At 44.4% G+C, this 18,646-nt stretch overlaps 1 protein-coding gene across 3 annotated transcripts in view; it reads right to left on the bottom strand.

Moving 5' to 3' along the window:
* The window catches only part of VTI1B (vesicle transport through interaction with t-SNAREs 1B), a 452,048-nt gene that overhangs the window by 172,768 nt on the left and 260,634 nt on the right, over positions 1 to 18,646 (bottom strand). For all 3 annotated transcript variants that reach the window (XM_073609936.1, XM_073609937.1, XM_073609939.1), the window contains exon 4: positions 5,235 to 5,408. In XM_073609936.1, coding sequence (XP_073466037.1) covers positions 5,235 to 5,408 — 174 coding nt within the window. The remainder of the gene's footprint in view (positions 1 to 5,234; positions 5,409 to 18,646) is intronic.

Here is an 18,646-nt window from a genome sequence, read left to right as displayed (position 1 = left end):
GGTCTCCCCAACATTACACAACAGGGCGTACTGATTGGGATGTGCCAGCCCAGGACCAGCCCCCTTGATGCTTCCCCCTCTACCCCGCCTAAATGTCACCCAAATACTCTGCTCTTGTGTCTGCACTCCTGTATTGCAATCCGCCTCTCTGCTGGCTGCCAGCACCTGACGGATACGTTCCAAACTCGCTTTCAGGTTGGAGAGGCTTCGCAGTGTTGCCAGCTGCTTCCCTAGATTTAGGACCTGGGCTTCCAAGGAAGCAACCTGCTCACATTTTGTGCAGCAGTAGTCGCCCTGGATCGGATGATCAAGGAACGCATACATGTCAGAAGATGTGCACGGCATTTCCATACCGTTGAACATCGTACCCACTAATTTAATAGGGATAATTCTAGAAGATTAGGAATCATACCCTGCCCAATTAAACATTAAACTCACTTCCTGACTCTAATTTATTCTATTCTTAATTTACACGGCCCTCAGAGTCATCTCCTCCTGGTTCTTTATCTTTTGGCTCTCAAGCTCGTACTCCCCGTTACACTCCGAACTCCCGGTCCTCCCAGTTACCCTCGGTACTCCCAGTTCTCCTCGGTACTCCCGGTCCTCACAGTTGCCCTTGGTACTCCCGGTCCTCACAGTTGCCCTCGGTCCTCCCAGTTGCCCTCGGTCCTCCCGGGTCTCTCATTGCCCTCGGTCCTCCCGGGTCTCCCATTGCCCTCGGTCCTCCCGGGTCTCCCATTGCCCTCGGTCCTCCCGGGTCTCCCATTGCCCTCGGTCCTCCCGGGTCTCCCATTTACTTTCGGTACTCCCGGTCCTCCCATTTACCCACGGTCCTCCCAGTTCTCCCACTTACACTGAGTTACTTTAAGTACTCCCAGTTATTCTCAGTTACTTTAGGTACTCCCCAGTTACTCTTGGTACTCTCAGTACCCTCAGTTACTTTAGGTACTTTTGGTTACTCCCAGTTATCCTCAGCTACTCTAGCTCCTCCCCAGTTACTTTAGGTTCTATAGGTACTCCCAGTACCCTCAGTTACTTTAGGAACTCCCAGGTACACAGTTACTCACAGTTATTCTCAGTTACTTTAGGCACACACAGTTACTCTAGGTACACCCAGTACCCCCAGTAGCTCTGGGTAAACCCAGTACTTTATAACTCTAGGTATTCCCAGTACTTCCTCTAGGTATTCCCAGTTACTATAGGAAAATAATGATGAATCCGCGCAATGGGGGTAGGTAAAAAAGTGGTTCAGAACTGCTGCCTCCACAAATGCAATCACCACCGAAGTGGAAAAAGCTGAACTGAGAAGAAATTAGGTGTGGGTGCGGCGCTGTTCTGGTTTTATGGCAAAGTGTTATGACACTGTGATAACATATTAAAGTCACCTCTGATAGGTGAAAGTATGAAAATGTTGGTTGATAAAAATTCTTGAAAAACTTTATCCCAAAAAAGGAGTAACAATCAAAAGTGATTTTGCATAAAAATAGAAAATGATGTGTATGTAATTTGCTTCAGACAGTGGATGATCCTATGCAACTCACTGTTTACCATGTGGTGCTGTTATATCAAAATATGCCCATGTATGCATACCGTACATTGATTTGAAGTGCTAAGGTGAGTGGGAAAGAAAAAGGAAGGGGGGGAGGGGGGAAGGGAAATGGAAGGGAAAGGGGGGGGGATCCAGTCAATGGTAAAGTGACTTGTGCTCAAAATAACAAGTGTTAATCAGAAAAAACAATGTTGCTTTGAATAGTCTTAATTATAGTGCGCAGGTGATAGTTGTGCTTGAAAGCTTATTCCACTTGGTAAACAATATTACTCAATGCTATCTTCTTATTCCAGTGTTCATTAGTGATAGTGCTTGATAAACAATATTATTCAATGCTATCTTCTTATTCCAGTGTTCATTAGTGATAGTGCTTGATATTCGTGCTCTTACTGTGCAAACACTCACCGGATACTTTCACCCCTGCAGGGGTATTGCGCAGTCACAGTCTATGCCACCGTGCAGCAGTTCCTGGCAATCCCGGATCGTGTTATGTTAACATAAAAGAGAAGGGGTGCCCATAGCGTAAAAACGTTTAAAACCTCTATTCCAGAAGTAACAGAATGGTACTCACATTATAAAAGTTCAATTCAAGCATAAAAGATCTGAGTTTAAACAGTCAAACAATCCTGTATTCGTTGGGAGATGACGCACGACGTTGGTCAGGCCACGCCCTACGCGTTTCATCATTGGACAGCTACGGGAGCGTGCCCCTTGCTGCATCTCCCACCCTTATATAGTGTGCGGTGTTCATACTGCACTTGTGTACTTAGATTGCTGGCGGCCATTTTGCCTGTGATTATTGCAGACCGGAGTCTGTGCCTATTCCCTATCTGCTGTGGTTATACAGGTTTGTTCTCACTTTGTGTTCGAATTAGTGACACCACAGACTTATTCCTGATATCCGGAATTGGTGCACCGCTCGTTTAGTGCTTTAGTTAATCATGATACACTTATTTGCGCAAGGCAGATTTAAATGAAATCCCGCATACCACAACCAGGGTCTGTTGTCTTAACGGTTATACACAACAATATAAGAAAGTAAAAAAATATATTAAAAAAAAAAATAATTAAAATAAATTAAAAACACATAACTAAAATCATGTCAGATTAAAAGAATTTCCTCAATCACACAAAACCTTGATTATTAAATATTTTCATATTGTTGAGAGTGTATACTATTGTTATTTGCAACATATGATATAAGAATAATTAAACTAATTCTAACAGGGGATTAATACTGTAATTGGGAAGTATTGAATCCATATGGATTCCATACAGGGAAGAAAGGATAAACTTTTTCATTAAATGATGAGAGAAAATTACATTCGACCCAATTTCTCAACAAACTGATTAATATCTGGCCTTGAGTATGTACCCTTTGTGTAAGGGTCACACATATACATCTTCTATGTACCAGGATACCCTGGCAAATAAATACCGGGTAATGCCCGCTTAATGCCCAAGGACGTAACTTCAGCATGACTTCAGCATGACTTTTTTGCCTATTACTTTTTTGCCTATGTCGAATTTGAAAGAAAAGTGCCAATGCTGGCTGATCCTATTACATCCAAACTAGGTAAAATAACCTTTTTTTTCTCTCAACATTTAATGAAAAGTTTATGCGACACCTCCTTTCTTCCCTGTATGGAATCCATATGGATTCAATACTTCCCAATTACAGTATTAATTCCCTATTAGAATTAATTTAATTATTCTTATATCATATGTTCCAAATAACAATAGTATGCACTCCAGGTATAAATAATTGCAATATCTCATCTCTCAACAATATGAAAATATTTAATAATCAAGGTTTTGTGTGACTGAGGAAATTCTTTTAATCTGACATGATTTTAGCTATGTGTTTTTCATTTATTTTAATAATTTTTTTTTTTTTTTTAATATATTTTTTTACTTTCTTATATTGTTGTGTATAACCGTTAAGACAACAGACCCTGGTTGTGGTATGCGGGCTTTCATTTAAATCTGCCTTGCGCAAATAAGTGTATCATGATTAACTAAAGCACTAAACGAGCTGTGCACCAATTCCGGATATCAGGAATAAGTCTGCGGTGTCACTAATTCGAACACAAAGTGAGAACAAACTTGTATAACCGCAGCAGATAGGGAATAGGCACAGACTCCGGTCTGCAATAATCACAGGCAAAATGGCCGCCAGCGATCTAAGTGCACAAGTGCAGTATGAACACCGCACACTATATAAGGGTGGGAGATGCAGCAAGGGGCACGCTCCCGTAGACGTCCAATGACGAAACACGTAGGGCATGGCCTGACCAACGTTATGCGTCATCTCCCAACGAATACAGGATTGTTTGACGGTTTAAACTCTGATCTTTTATGCTTGAATTGAACTTTTATAATGTGAGTACCATTCTGTTACTTCTGGAATAGAGGTTTTAAACGTTTTTACGCTATGGGCACCCCTTCTCTTTTATGTTAACATAACACAATCCGGGATTGCCAGGAACTGCTGCACAGTGGCATGGACTGTGACTGCGCAATACCCCTGCAGGGGTGAAAGTATCTGGTGAATGTTTGCACAGTAAGAGCACGAATATCAAGCACTGTCACTAATGAACACTGGAATAAGAAGATTGCATTGAATAATATTGTTTACCAAGAGGAATAAGCACAACTATCAGCTGTGCACTATAATTAAGACTATTCAAAGCAACATTGTTTTTTCTGATTAACACTTGTTATTTTGAGCACAAGTCACTTTACCATTGACTGGATTCCCCCCCCCCCCCCTTTCCCTTCCATTTCCCTTCCCCCCTTCCTTTTTCCTTCCCACTCACCTTAGCACTTCAAATCAATGTATGGTATGAATACATGGGCATATTTTGATATAACAGCACCACATGGTAAACAGTGAGTTGCATAGGATCAGCCACTGTCTGAAGCAAATTACATACACATCATTTTCTATTTTTATGCAAAATCACTTTTGATTGTTACTCCTTTTTTGGGATAAAGTTTTTCAAGAATTTTTATCAACCAACATTTTCATACTTTCACTCACCTATCAGAGGTGACTTTAATATGTTATCAGTGTCATAACACTTTGCCAAAAAACCAGAACAGCGCCACATCCACACCTAATTTATTCCCAGTTACTCCCTACTACTACACACAATACTCACAGCCCCCATTATTTTTTTTTTATTTCGTTTTTTGAAAGCTTCCCCACACAAAGCTTACTGATTGTGTTTTTTATCCGCCCCTCGTGCTCGGCTGCTCTTGTATGGCTTGTCAGCTCCTGCAGCCCCTCTTGTTCTGGGTATGTCCCTCCTGGTCTTGTGCCTACTGCCTCTCCCTGTCCCTGCCTCCTCTCCCAAACAGCTGTCACACTCCCTGGTCTCCCCATCCCCCGCCGCCTCTCCTGATCAGCTGACACCAGTCTCCCAGTCCCCGCCGCCTCACCTGATCAGCTGTAACCCTCCCGTTCCCCGCCACCTCCCCCGGTCAGGTCAGCGTGCCTCACTCCCAGGTTCCTGGTCCCAGTCACTCTCTCCTTGCTCTCACACAGCAAGAACCTCTCACAGCGTGTCTCACTTCCTGTGCCTCTCACAGCGTGTCTCACTTCCTGTGCCTCTCAAAGCGTGTACCTCTCACAGCATGATGTGCAACAACTTTTTTTTTATGAAATGCATATCTTACTTACTCGATCTTTTGTTCGTTCCAGCTGTTCTCTCTGCCCACCAAGCACTTCTACAATATCTTGTCCAATGGCATCTGTTTCAGCAGCTATATGGTGGGATCTAGCTATACTGTCTGTACCTCTGTTCAAGCTTTGGTTACAATCAAGAAGAAGCGTCCTTTGTGAAAGAAAAGCATTCTACAAAAGAAAAAAAAAAATGGTAAATATGCAGCTAAAATACATACAGTATCTTACTTGCCAAAACATTTGTAGTTTTGTTCAGCCAGTCCTAAAATCCAGGTCTACTAGACAACACACTCCTGTTGGTGTCCTCACATTTTCTACTACATTTAAGCAACATAACTCATTTACCCCTAGCCTGTTGACTGGACAGTGAATCACTACCACATTGATGTTCACAAGACACAGATTACTGATACCTCACCCTGTCTGCAATTTTCTGATGTTAGCTTGGTGGCACTATAATATACAGTACAGCCTCACATTGCTAGGCTTCCATGTCTCATTTCTATGTAAGGGATTACAGCTGAGGTTGGCAACCTGTCGATCACGAGAAGCCAACAGCTAGATCACGATCTGGGCTATGCCAAACCCTTCCTCCAGCCTCCGCTGCTCTCCTTTTACTAGCAGAGCGAAGTGAGAGGCAAAACAGTGCTAGATGGAGGAGAGCACAGCAGCTGCTTTAGTTAAAGTGTTACTAAACCCAGAACCTGCATTCACTAAATCTGGTTTCCCACAGTACACATACTGTGAAAATGCAATTATTTTAGTAAATATAAACTGATAAATACCTTTTCTCAACAGGAGTATATAGCAGTTTTGTGATTTCTATCAGTTCCTGGTGAAACTTATGGGACTTTTCATATTGCACTCAGCTGTCCTGTGAGGCTGCAGGGCTCCTGACCCTCTGTCTGGACATGTTTGAACAGTGCTGATTGGCCCTGTGCGGATCGCAAGCACTCTCCCAAAAAAAAAAAACCTCTCTAGCAATACACACCAAACTGAGCATGTGCAACTCGACTCCAAAGGCTCTGTCTTATCTGGACAGTGCAGGGAGGGGAGGATCTGTGTATACAAGATCAAGCAGCCTTTTTACACAATGCATAGGATTAACCCCTTATGTTCCACAGTGAGTATAACAAGCATGCTTTCCTACATATACAGACTGATTTTACTGTTGTTGGTTTAGTAAAACTTTAACTTTGCAAGTTAACCAGCAGGTGATTGGTGTGTGTGTGTGTGGGGATAGGACAATGCCATGCAGGGGACACTACTGTGAAGGGGGGGGGGGGGGGGTTGCAGAGGACACTGCTATGGGGTGGGAAGAGGACACTACTGTTTGGGGGATGGCAGAAACACTGCTATGGGGGGAGGGGGACAGAGCATACTGCTTAGGGGAGTATAGGACACTACTGTGGGGGGGGCAGAGGACACCACGTGTGTGTGTGGGGGGGCAGAGGACACTGACGTGTATGTGGGGGGGGGGCAGAAGACACTAGCGTGTGTGTGTGGGGGGGGGGCGGAGGACACAACCAGGTGTGGGGGGGTGGGGGCCGAAGACACTACTGTGTGAGGGAGGCAGAGAACACTGCAGTGGGGGGGGGGCATAGTATATTACTAGGGGAGATAATGTAAAGGGGGGCAGAGGACACCACTGTGAGGGGGGGTTGATTTGAAGCAGGGCAGTAGACACTACTGTTACACACTATGTGTTTTTATTGGGGGCTTTATTTTTTTGTTAAAAGGGCGATGACGAGGCACAACCCCCCAGGATCTTTGATTTTCTCCGTGTCATCCAGATCTCAATTTCTGAAAGGTTGCCTACCCCTGGATTACAGGAAACAAACACATAGATTCAGGTATTTTACTAGCTGTATTTAAAATACATTTCATGGATACATAACAGATTCTAATTCAACAGTAATGTGTTATCTGTCATCAGCTTTATTAACCACTTGCCCCCTGGGCACTTATACCCCCTTCCTGCCCAGACTAATTTTCAGCTTTCAGTGCTCTCAAACTTTGAATGACAATTACTCAGTCACGCAACACATACCCATATGACATTTTTGCCCTGTTTTTAACACAGAGCTTTCTTTTGGTGGTATTTAACCACCACTGTTTTTTTATTTTTTGTGCTATAAATGAAAAAAAAAGACTAAAAGTTTTTAAAAAACACACATTTTTCTTCGATTTGGTTATAAAATTATGCAAATTAGTCATTTTTCTTCATACATTTTTGCCAAAATTTATACTGCTACATTGCATTGGGAAGAATAACCCAAATAAGTGTATATTATTTTGTTTGTGTAAAAGTTAGCCTAAAAGCTATGGTGCTAATCATGGAAAATTGATCACACCTGATGTACCGATCTCATTTCTTGAGACACCAACAAGCCAGGAAAGTACAAATACTCCCAAATGACCCTTTTTTGGAAAGTAGACATTCCAAGCTATTTAGTAAGAGGCATGTGAGTTTTTTTAAGTAGTTTTTTCCTACAATTCTTTGCAAAATTAGGATTTTTTTTTCCCCACAAAATTGTCATATTAACAGGCTATTTCTCTCACACGGCATATGCATACTTGCAACTACACCTCAAAACACATTCTGCTACTCCTCCTGAGTATGGCGATACCACGCGTGAGACTTTTTCACAGCCTAGCCACAAAGAGGGGCCCAACATGCAAGGAGCACCATCAGGTGTTCTACAAACTTACACATCTAATTTCTCTACTACCTATTACACTTTTGAAGTCCCTGATGCATCAGAACAATGAAAGTACCCACAATATGACCCATTTTAGAAAACAAACACCCCAACATATATTCTATGAGGCATAATGAGTCTTTTGAACATGCCATTTTTTTTCCACACGTTTTTGGAAAATGCGGGGGAATTTTTTTTTTTTGTTTTTTTTTTTTTTTTTACACAAAGTTGTCTATTTATAACATATTTCCAACACACAGCACGTACATACCAAAAATTACACCCCAAAATATATTCTGCTACTCCTCCTGAGTATGGCGATACCCCACATGTGTAAGACTTTTACACAGCCTGGCCACATACAGAGGCCCAAAATCCACGTAGCTCCTCCAGGCGTTCTACGAGCATCAATTACACATCTAATTTTCTGACTACCTATCACACATTTGAAGGCAATGGAGCACCAGGACAATGGAAACACACACAAAATGACCCCATTTTGGAAAGCAAACACCCCAACGTATAGTCTTTAAGGCATAATGAGTTTTCAGAACAGGTCATTTTTTTTCAACAAGTTTTTGGAAAATGTGGAAAAAAATGAAAACGCACAAAGATATTTCGAACACATAGTATGTGCATAGCAAAAATGACACCCCAAAATACATTCTGCTACTCCTCGTGAGTATGGCGATACCACGCATGAGACTTTTACACAGCCTGGCCACATACAGGAGGCCCAACATCCAAGTAGCACCTCCAGGAACTCAAGGAGCATAAATTAAACATCTAATTTCCTGACTATTAAATTTTTTGAAGGCCCTTTATATTTCTAACACATACCAGGCACATGCAAAAACCAAGAATTATACTCCAAAATACATTCCACTGAGCAAAAGGTAAATAAAAGATACCTGTGGTTTTAGTAGTGCAGTTGTCCACAGAGGAAAGCACTGGTCCAGGCAGCAGGTAGGAATGTTGTCCATAGTCAAGACAGGCAGCAGGCAGGAATACTGTCCATATACAGTCCACGGTCAGTACAGACAGCAGGCAGAGATATTGTCAACAGTGCCAAAATATTGGCTCTGGTAGTAGGCAGGAACATAGTCCATAGTACAGGTAGCAGGCAGAGGTGTGGTCAGTTCATGATGGCAGTAAGTCAACAGCAGGCAGAAGTATCAGGCATACGGCATCAGCCAGGAAAGAATGGGGACAGAGGTAAAGGCTTCTCCCACCCAAATATCTTTGAAGCCTCCAGGCCTCTGAACCCTAATCTGGGAATGAGAATACAAAATTAGTTTTTTTCATCCAGAAAAACAATTCTGGAGCCCCTCACCTAATGTGAGACCCCTGTGTTATCATGAACTCCACTACTACAGTAGCAGGGTAAAAGATCAGTCCAAACGGCAGGCAAAAAATTTGGTCAATAAACAGTCCAGGGTCAGTTCCAGAGCAGGCAGAGGTATGTACAGTTTAGATGGCAGACAAAGGCATGGTCGAATGATAGGCCAGTGTCAGTTCCAGAGCAAGCAGAGGTATGTACAGTTAAGATGGCAGGCAAAGGCATGGACGAATAAAAGGCCAGGGTCAGTTCAGGATCAAGCAGTGGCTTTAGGGGTCTGCAGGTAAAAGGCAGGAATTGGTAATTACATTTACCATACTTCACTAATAATGTTAAGAAGTATGGTAACCATGGAAACAGTCATCTATGCAGAGGCCTGGTTGGGAAGGACACTGGGGACAATAATAAGAGATGTCTCTTCTAACTCCTCCTATGGAGCACACCCTACATTTTCTTTTGCCTCTTTGGTCTGTTTCTCTGGGAGAGGAAAGTGGCGTTCGTGGAGTCTGCTTATCACATCTGATCAAATGTTTTCTTGCTGGCCTTTCAAGTATATAAGGGCGGTGACGATTTCCTTCTGATAGCCAAGGAAGGATATGGGTCTCCCAGTGAATGTATGGTATATTACATAAGTATTGTATGTGGCAAAATTAAAAAGATAAATTGAGACTTTTTATACCAATGGTGGGTTCTTCTTGTGGCAAGGTAGGGTTGGATCATATGATATTTGAAGTCCACTCCCACCATAAACAAATTATAATCGTGGACACATGTTGGTTTTTGGATTGAGCCATTCCTTCTGGGGATTTCCACGCAGGTGTTATTGTGGATTGAAGAAAACATGTGGATCTCCCCTTTGTCCCTTCACAGCCAGATTTTCCTCATCCTGCAAACTCACCGTGTGCCCTCTTCTGAGTTTCATATTAGCAAGCCGTTAAGGGAAGCCCTTCCTGTTCGCTCCCACGGTGCCACATGCTGGAGTCTTCCTCCGGTGAAGGTTGCGGAAAAGGGGCAAACTGGTGTAGAATCTGCATACAGGTGACAACCTTTTTCCAGGAGTGGGAATACGAGGTCCCAAATGACTTTCCCACTTGTTCCTATGTAGTCTGGGCATTCAGGGGGATGCAGCTCGGTGTCCTTTACTTCATACACCTGGAAAGCATAGATGGCTCAGTCGCATAATTTGTAAATTTTTACCCCATATCGGGCTCTTCTGCTGGGGATGAATTGCTTGAAGCCCAGCCTGCCGGTAAAGTGGACAAGCAACTCATTCATAGAGATATTTTGGTCCGGAGGAAAAAAATTTGCAAATTTTTCTGAAACAGAATTTAAGTGGCCGGATTTTATATAACTTGTCATATGCTGGGTCATTTTGGGGAGGGCACTGGGTATTGTTATAATAGAGGAACGTCATTATCATCAAATATCTGGTTCTGGGCATTACTGCTGCATATATCGGCATGTGGTGGATGGACTAGTATGAACGTAACTCATTTTTTTTGATGAGTCTCATATTGAATGTAAGGCCCAAAAAGATCTTTTTCCATAAATATTTTATTGTGAACAAAACATGTTACACGGTTTTTACAAACAATAAGTGGAAAGACAACATGGTTCTTATTAACATGACTTATTTCGCTACAGTGAAACGAGTCGGTTATGTATTCAACTGTAAGTCAGACAGACGTTTGACAGAATAAGAAAGCCTCGAACTCGAGGTTTACCTCATCATCTGAGATCCGGAACCATTTTGGGCGGAAGCATCGCCTTGAATGTAATTTCAGAATTTAGGGGCTAGTTGAGGAAATGGACAAATGTAGTCAACTATGAGTCCATATGTTTGTTCCTGAACACGTGTGGATGTGTCGGGCTTGTAGGGTGGGGTCTGTCTGTCTGGTACGTTAGTCTCGTCAATTTTTGAAAGGTGAGGATTAGGTGGCGAATTACATCACGGAGTTAGGTTAGTCATGGGAGGAAGTAGATGGTTGTCGTCGTCGGTTCAGTTGGGGTATGGGAATAGGAAAGGAGGAAGAGATAGACGTGAATGGGATTGGGGGATGAAGTGGAAGATAGGAGTATGTAGGGGGGGGTAAGATAGGAACTGGGGTGTCTCCTCCCCAGTCTCCACCGGGCTTCAAGAGCATGGACGTTCTCGTGCGTGGGTCCCTGTCTGAAGGGGGGTTCCCCCCGGTATCCACATAAGAGCAGGAGTGAGCGAACCAGCGAGTTTCGATGAGTAGGTGTATGACTCAAGGGGGTTTTTGGCTTATTTCAATCAGTCGTTGTGGGAGGTGTCGGAACGGTTTGTCTTCATAATGGAGGAATATCTCTCTGTGGTGCAGAAGTGGGTCCAACAAGCCCACGTTCGGGAGTATTTTAAAGGTGTATCTTTTGCAATGTGGATTAATTCCTCCATCTCAGCGATTTTGTCCACACGGGAAAACCATTCAGACATAGTTGGGTTACAGGGGGATCTCCATTTGGCTGAGATGCATAATTTGGCTGCGTTGATCATATGCATTCCCAGGGACTTTCTGTATGTGTGGGCTGAGGTGGAGGAATGGTGTAAAATGAGTCTGGTAGGAGTATAATCCATGGAATATGTGGTTACCTGGGACGTGATATCATGAACCTGTTTCCAGAAAGTCTGGAGAAGAGGGCAGGACCACCAGATGTGTAAAAATGTGCCTATATCATTGAGGCATCTCCAACATTTGTTTGACTTGTCATGATTAAATTTGTTTAGAAGTTCAGGTGTACGGTACCAACGGCAAAGGGTCTTGTAATTATTCTCTTGTGTCGTGACATTGAGGGAGCCTTTGTGTGCTATTGTGAAAATTCGTTCCCAGTTCTCTTCCGTTAGGTCTATTTGCAGCTCCCTTTCCCACGCCTGGCAAGCTTTGGTGTCTTTGGGGGAAGTTAGGGCAAAGAGCATGGAGTGGGTATTTGCAATCAGGTGTTGTTGCGGTGTGGTTTGGGAGCATAAGTTTTCAAATGGGGTTAAGTTTCTAGATACAGACATGTTTCTGTGTGTTTCAAGAAAATGGCGAATCTGAAAGTAAGTCCATAGCGGGAAGGGTTCACCCCCCGTATTTACGGGAAGTGCCTCACGGTTTATGAAATTACCTTCTCTAAAGAAGTGTTGGGCTAGTATGTCTTTGTGTGGCCAAGTATCTTTAAGAAAGTTCTCGGACATTCCCGGGACAAAGGCTGGGTTGAGGCGGATAGGCGTAAGGGGCCCTGGGTTAGAGGAGATTTGGAATTTTTTACATACTTCCCTAAAGGTTCTGAGGGTGGCCTCTATTAGGGGGTGTTCCTTTAGGGTTTTGGGGATGTGGCATTGGAGAATCCATGGGGTGCTTCTAATGGGCAAGTGAGAGAACGAGCCTTCTAGTCTCACCCAGTCTTTAACCCCTTCGTGTACTGCCCAGTCTACAATTCTTCCCAGATGGCACGCTCTGGAATAATTCTGTAAATCTGGTAGCCCAATACCCCCTTTGTTTTTGGGTTTCGAGAGTTGGGAGTAGCTTATCCTCGGGCGCTTGTGTTTCCAAAGAAACTGCAGAGATTGTTGTTTGATCGTGTGAAAGAAGGCTACAGGGAGTTTGATGGGTATTGTTTGTAGCAGATATAGGACACGTGGGAGCACGTTCATCTTTAGGATGGCTGCGCGGCCGAACCAAGAAAAGTGGGGTTTGTCCCACCTACGAAGGTCCTCGGAGATTGTGCGGATCAGCGGGGTGAAGTTTTTAGTGTACAAGTCCGACAGGCGTGTGGTCAATTGGATTCCCAGATAAGTGATGGCGTTTTGTTTCCAAACAAAGGGGAAATTATCTTGGCATTGGGATACTAGGTCTTCCGGGAGGGAGATGTTGAGGGCATGGGATTTTGAGAAGTTGATCTTTAGGTTGGATATTTGACGAAATAGGTTAAAATCTCTGAGGAGGTTTGGGATCGAGGTAAGTGGGTCACTTAGAAATAGCAAAATATCATCGGCATAAGCCGCTATTTTATACGTACGTCCTGCGATGGGAATACCCTTGATGTTCTCATTTGATCGTAGGCAGCGTAGTAGTGGTTCTAGAGTTAAGATAAAAAGGATAGGGGACAATGGACATCCTTGTCTCGTTCCGTTCCGGATGGAGAAGGCGTCTGACAGGTGGCCGTTGACTTTGACTCTTGCTGTTGGAGTGGTATATAGGGACATAATTAGGTTGAACATTCGGTTCTGCAGACCTAGGTGGCGTAAAACCGCCCCCAGGTAGTCCCAGGCCAGCCTGTCAAACGCCTTCTCAGCATCCAGGGATAGAAAGAAGCCTCTTTGTTTATGGGAGGTTAGCCAATGGTTTAAGTTAATTGCCTTTATGGTGTTGTCCCTGGCCTCTCTGCCAGGAACAAAACCCACCTGGTCTTTCCCTATTATTGTAGGAAGGAGGGGAAGGAGTCGGTTTGCTAGGATTTTTGCGAATAATTTAATATCTACATTGAGTAGGGAGATTGGTCTATAACTAGTGACGGAGGTGGCATCCTTCCCCTCCTTCGGGATGACCGTGATATGGGCTTCAAGTAGTCTGTGAAAAGGTAAATTTGATGATGTTAGGGAGTTGAAAGTCTTTAGGAAAGGGGCTGATAGTATGTCTATAAAGGTCTTATAATAAGGTGCTGAGAAGCCGTCGGGGCCTGGGATTTTGCCTGCTTTTAGTTGTTTAATTGCTCTCTTAAGTTCCTCCTCGGATATAGGGCTGTCCAGATCGTGAGCCTCTTCCCGGGGTATGGGTTTGGGGCTATGTTTTTTGAGGAAGTCTGCGATAGTGGCTTTTCTAGAGTTTTGGCCTATGGTTGTGTCGGGTTGTAGTGGTATGTTGTAAAGTTCTGTGTAGTAGCGTTCAAATTGAGATGCTATGTCTGTGGAGTTTGAACTTGAGTTACCTAGAGGATCTTTAATGGTGTGAATGTTGGTGCTAGCTTTCTTAGATTGTATCGCTCTGGCTAGTAGCTTCCCGCACTTGTTCCCTTGTTCATAAAATAGCTTTTGGTTTAATATAAATTTGCGTCGGGTTTTACGGTTGAGGGCTTCCAGCAGAAGTTTCCTGGTTTGAGTAAGTTCTAGATATGTGTCTTGTGCTTGAGACTGCTTGTGAAGTACTTCTAGTCTTTTTATTTTGTTGGTGAGTTCCCGTAAAGTTATTTGTTGTGTTTTTTTCCGGTTGGCCTGAAGTGTGAGAAATTCCCCTCGGATAACGCACTTATGTGCCTCCCATAGGGACAGGGGTGCTGTGTCGGAGTTGTCGTTCTCCCTGAAGTAGTTGCTTAGGCTGGTGCGGATGTGGTTAGTGTCGATTTCTGAGGTGAGGAGAGATGGGTCAAGACGCCATATCTTTGTGGCCGAGTTTCTTTCCGGGAAGGATAGGGATAGGGTGATCGGGTGATGATCTGAGATGAGTAGGGGTTCGATGGTAGCAGACTTTAGAAAGGGGAGATCTTTTTGGGAGAGGAAGAGGTAATCAAGTCTAGAGTACCTATTGTGAGGTGCAGAGAAAAAGGAGTAATCTTTCCCATTCGGGTGTAGTGTACGCCATGTGTCGTGTAAAAGAAGTTCCTGTATTTGTATTTTGATTTGTCTCAGTGCTCTGTAAGGAAGGGTGGAAGACCCCGATGAGGAATCTAGGGTTGGCTGAAGTGTCACATTAAAGTCACCTCCAAGAATTGTAGTCCCCGCTTGAAAGCCTGCAAGGATGGTTGCGATGGAACGGAAAAAGCTGACCTGGGCAGTATTGGGGCTGTATATGTTTGCTAAAGTGACCATCCGATTGTGGATGGTTCCCTTCAGGAATATATAGCGACCTTCTGGATCTACTAGGGAATCTATCAGTTGCCATGAAAGATTTTTAGAAATCAAAATTGAAACTCCTTTTGTTTTGGTTAGAGGGTTCGTGGCATGGAAGGAGGTGGGGTACCTGCGGCTTGCCAGTTTAGGGGTATTGTTCGTGCGAAAGTGGGTTTCTTGCAGAAACACCACATCTGCTTTTAATTTACTCATCATGCTGAGAATTTGACTACGCTTCTCAGGGATGTTTAGTCCTTTGACATTTTGAGAGACAACTTTAAACGTGTTGTGTTGTGTAGTTGAGTGTGGGGGGTCCATGATCGTTGGGTATAGTCTAGTTGGTATATAAGATACGGGGAAGGGGTGTAATTTACCGATGTGGCCGATGTGGGTGAGAGTAATCTGTGGAGAGGTGTACGCTCTTCAAGGATATTTAGGCTTTATAGTGGTTAATGCTACGGTGGAGACCAGGGAGGGAGAGAGGCCCAGATAAGTAAAGGCGGGAGGGGGGAGGGGGGAAGGAGAGTGTATAGAGAGGGGGGGAGAGAGAGGAAAAAAGAGGGGGGGGGTTGAACAAGTGGGGTTTAGTAACGGGGAATAAGATGTACTTACCGGAGGTAAACGTAGTCCGGCTACCTTACCCTGTTATGGGTTGAAATGTCCAGTGTGGGTCAACTAGGATAGTCACTGTCCTGTTGTGTGGAGGAGTGGAAGGTGCTCGAAGAAAGGTTCGAGATATGTTCTGTCCGTGGGAGGTCATCTCGGGTCTATTCGACTTGTAAGGAGGGAGCCTGCTTATGTATCAAGGGGAAAGATTGTGGTTTGAGATCTCAGATTGATGATGTGAAAGCAAAAACAAACAATAAACAATAATATAGGCATTTGGTACATTGAACCTTAAACTGTGGTCCTAGAAATAGGCTAGCTATGTTCGGGGACATGTGGAGGTCGCCACCCAAACAGTAAACATCAAGGCTCAGGAAGAGTGGCTTTGCTAGACCATTTATATAAATATCTTGAAAAAAGATACAAAAACGAAATTACTGATATTAGTAGCAGCAATAATCTTGAGGAGAGGTTGGGTTTAGTGCAAATCGTGAGCTCGTGGTAAGTATTAAGGCTACCTGGGGGGCGTGGGATGGCTCAGCCTCTAAGAGGCTAGCTTACTATAACTTGGGGGGGCATTTGACTATGGGGGGAAGTAAATAAGGATCCATCGATGTTTACGTGTAAGAACTAGTCTAAGTGTGGTCTTGACATCGAGTTAGGATAGGGCTGTACCTCGAGCAGTTGCTCATTCCCGGAGCAGTCTATGGTAGCTTCTAGCGAAATTTAGCGGTAGCTTAGGAATGAGGTGGTCTTTGGTAGGTGTCTAGTTGACTGTACAGAGCTCGACGGCTGTGGCCCTAGAGTGGTTGGTTTAATATAGCCTGCCCACTATTAGGAAGCTCATCCCCCATGGATATCCCTGGCGAATGTAAGGCAAGTGGGAATATGTCAGGAGGGGTAAGAGCCCTTATCCATGCGGGAGGAGCTCCTCTTCTTCCCTATAAATAAATCAAAACATTCAGCATAAGCATTTTCAAAAGCAGTAAATAAAGTTGAAGAAATAAAAAAAAAAAAAAAAAAAAAGGGGGGGGGGAGGGGGAGAAAAGAAAAAAAAAAAGGGGGGGGGAGAAAGTTCTAAATGTATCTCGGAGCACGGTGGAGTACCGTACGTTAGGCATCTAGCTGGTTTTGGTTCCAGAGGTTCAGTTCAACTCTTTGTTGCGTCGTCTTCATTCTGAAGAAGGTACCTGAGAAGAGGGGGGGGGGGTTGGGGTGTGGGGAGAGGGGGGGAGAGGGGGGGATGGTGGGGGATACCCAGGTTGAGTAGTGAGTTGTGGTGGATGACCCCGTATTGAAAAGGAGGGGGGACCATCTCGAGTTGTCATTCCTAGACTCAGTAGAAGCTGGCAGTTGAATGAGGATGTAGGTAGCTTGTGTGGAGGCCTGTTGTTCAACCAGACATAATTCCACTGATGGTGTAAGCAACTCAGGTTCTGCTACTTAGGAGAATGGGATGAGTTCTGTTGGAGTCATTGAAAGAGAGCTGTTTCCCCGTGGAGAGTGTCCTGGAGTTGGGTTGTTGTGGAGGTGAGTAGCGCGGGGTCTTCATGGATTCCTGAGTTTGTATGAGTATATTGTTATCTATCTGTATCTGGTGAGTTCAGTTCGGGTCCGGTTTGAGGTAAGCCGTTATCAGGTGGATTTCAAGTGTCGATCAGAGTGCTGTTCAATCCCGGTACTATGTTCCTGGAACTAAGGTTTGGGTGGCGACCTAAGAGAGACTGCAACTCTGAACATGAGTTGAACTGTTTTCAAACATTTGGACAGGATTGATTACGGCTGATCTGGCCTAGCCCGCCTGTGGGCTGGGGACGCTGTTGGGCTCTGTCGGTCTCTGTCCAGCTGATCCCTCTGAGGAAACGGCCTTGGAGAGGATGATCTGCGTCTTCTAATGTGGAATTCATCTCTCACCGGGATAGCTTCCATGGAGTTGGTTCTTTGGAGCTGGGGGGAGCGATAATCTCTATACCAGTCTGGGAGTTCGATGAATGGTATCTGCAGAGTATTGCAGAACCCCCTTAGATCTTCCGGGATTTTCAGATTTGCAGTGCGTCCAGCATTTGTTGCAGACAGGCAGAAGGGAAATTTCCAACGATATTGGATCCCTTTTTGGCGGAGTAGGTCGAGTAACGGGCATAAGTCTCTTCTGTTTTGTAGGGTTATGGGGGACAGATCTTGAAAGATCTTGATTTCAGCACCCTGGTACATTAAGCTGCGGCGCTCTCTGGCTCTTCTCAGTATGTCTTCCTTCAATCTAAAATTTACTAGGCAGCATATCACATCTCTGGGAGGGTCTGTGTCTCTGCTTCTGGGTTTGAGAGCCCTGTGTAGACGCTCGTATTCAATGGGAGTTTCGGGGGGTCTTCCCAATAAATCATTGAAAATCTGGATTGTGGCCTGTATAATGTGATTCTGCTCAACAGACTCAGGTATGCCTCTTACCCTTACATTATGGCGGCGTCCGCGGTTGTCCAGATCCTCCATATGCCTGTGTAGATCTCTGAGCTGGCTGTTGCAGATCTGGGATGAATGCTTTAGCTGTTGTAAGGCGGCATCATGGCGGGTAGTGGTTGTTTCTAGGTCATCAATTCTAATGTGCATCGATTGAATCTCCCTCCTGAGATCTGTAAAGGCAGCAGCAAAAGAGTCTTTTATATCTGTGGCCACCGACCTGAGGTCATTCATGGTAAGTGGTCGGGTAGTAGATGGGCTCTCTGCACGCTGTGAGCTTCTCCTGGCAGGGCTGAGGCTTGAGGCCCGTGTTCCGGAGTAGGCCGGAGATGAAGACGGGGCCTCGCGTGATCGCGGCCGGAAGATTTCCGGTATGTTGTGACTGGTGAGCGGATCCGGGCCCCTGGGGGATCGGGACCGAGACTGGGGTGGTTTGTCTTTCGGTTTCCCCATATTAACGGCTGAATTGGGCTGCTTTAGG

The sequence above is a fragment of the Aquarana catesbeiana genome, linkage group LG13 (genome assembly GCF_042186555.1).
Source record: "Aquarana catesbeiana isolate 2022-GZ linkage group LG13, ASM4218655v1, whole genome shotgun sequence".
Taxonomy (NCBI): domain Eukaryota; kingdom Metazoa; phylum Chordata; class Amphibia; order Anura; family Ranidae; genus Aquarana; species Aquarana catesbeiana.
Note: the sequence above shows the minus strand (reverse complement) of the source record. Positions and strands in the feature narration are given on the sequence as shown.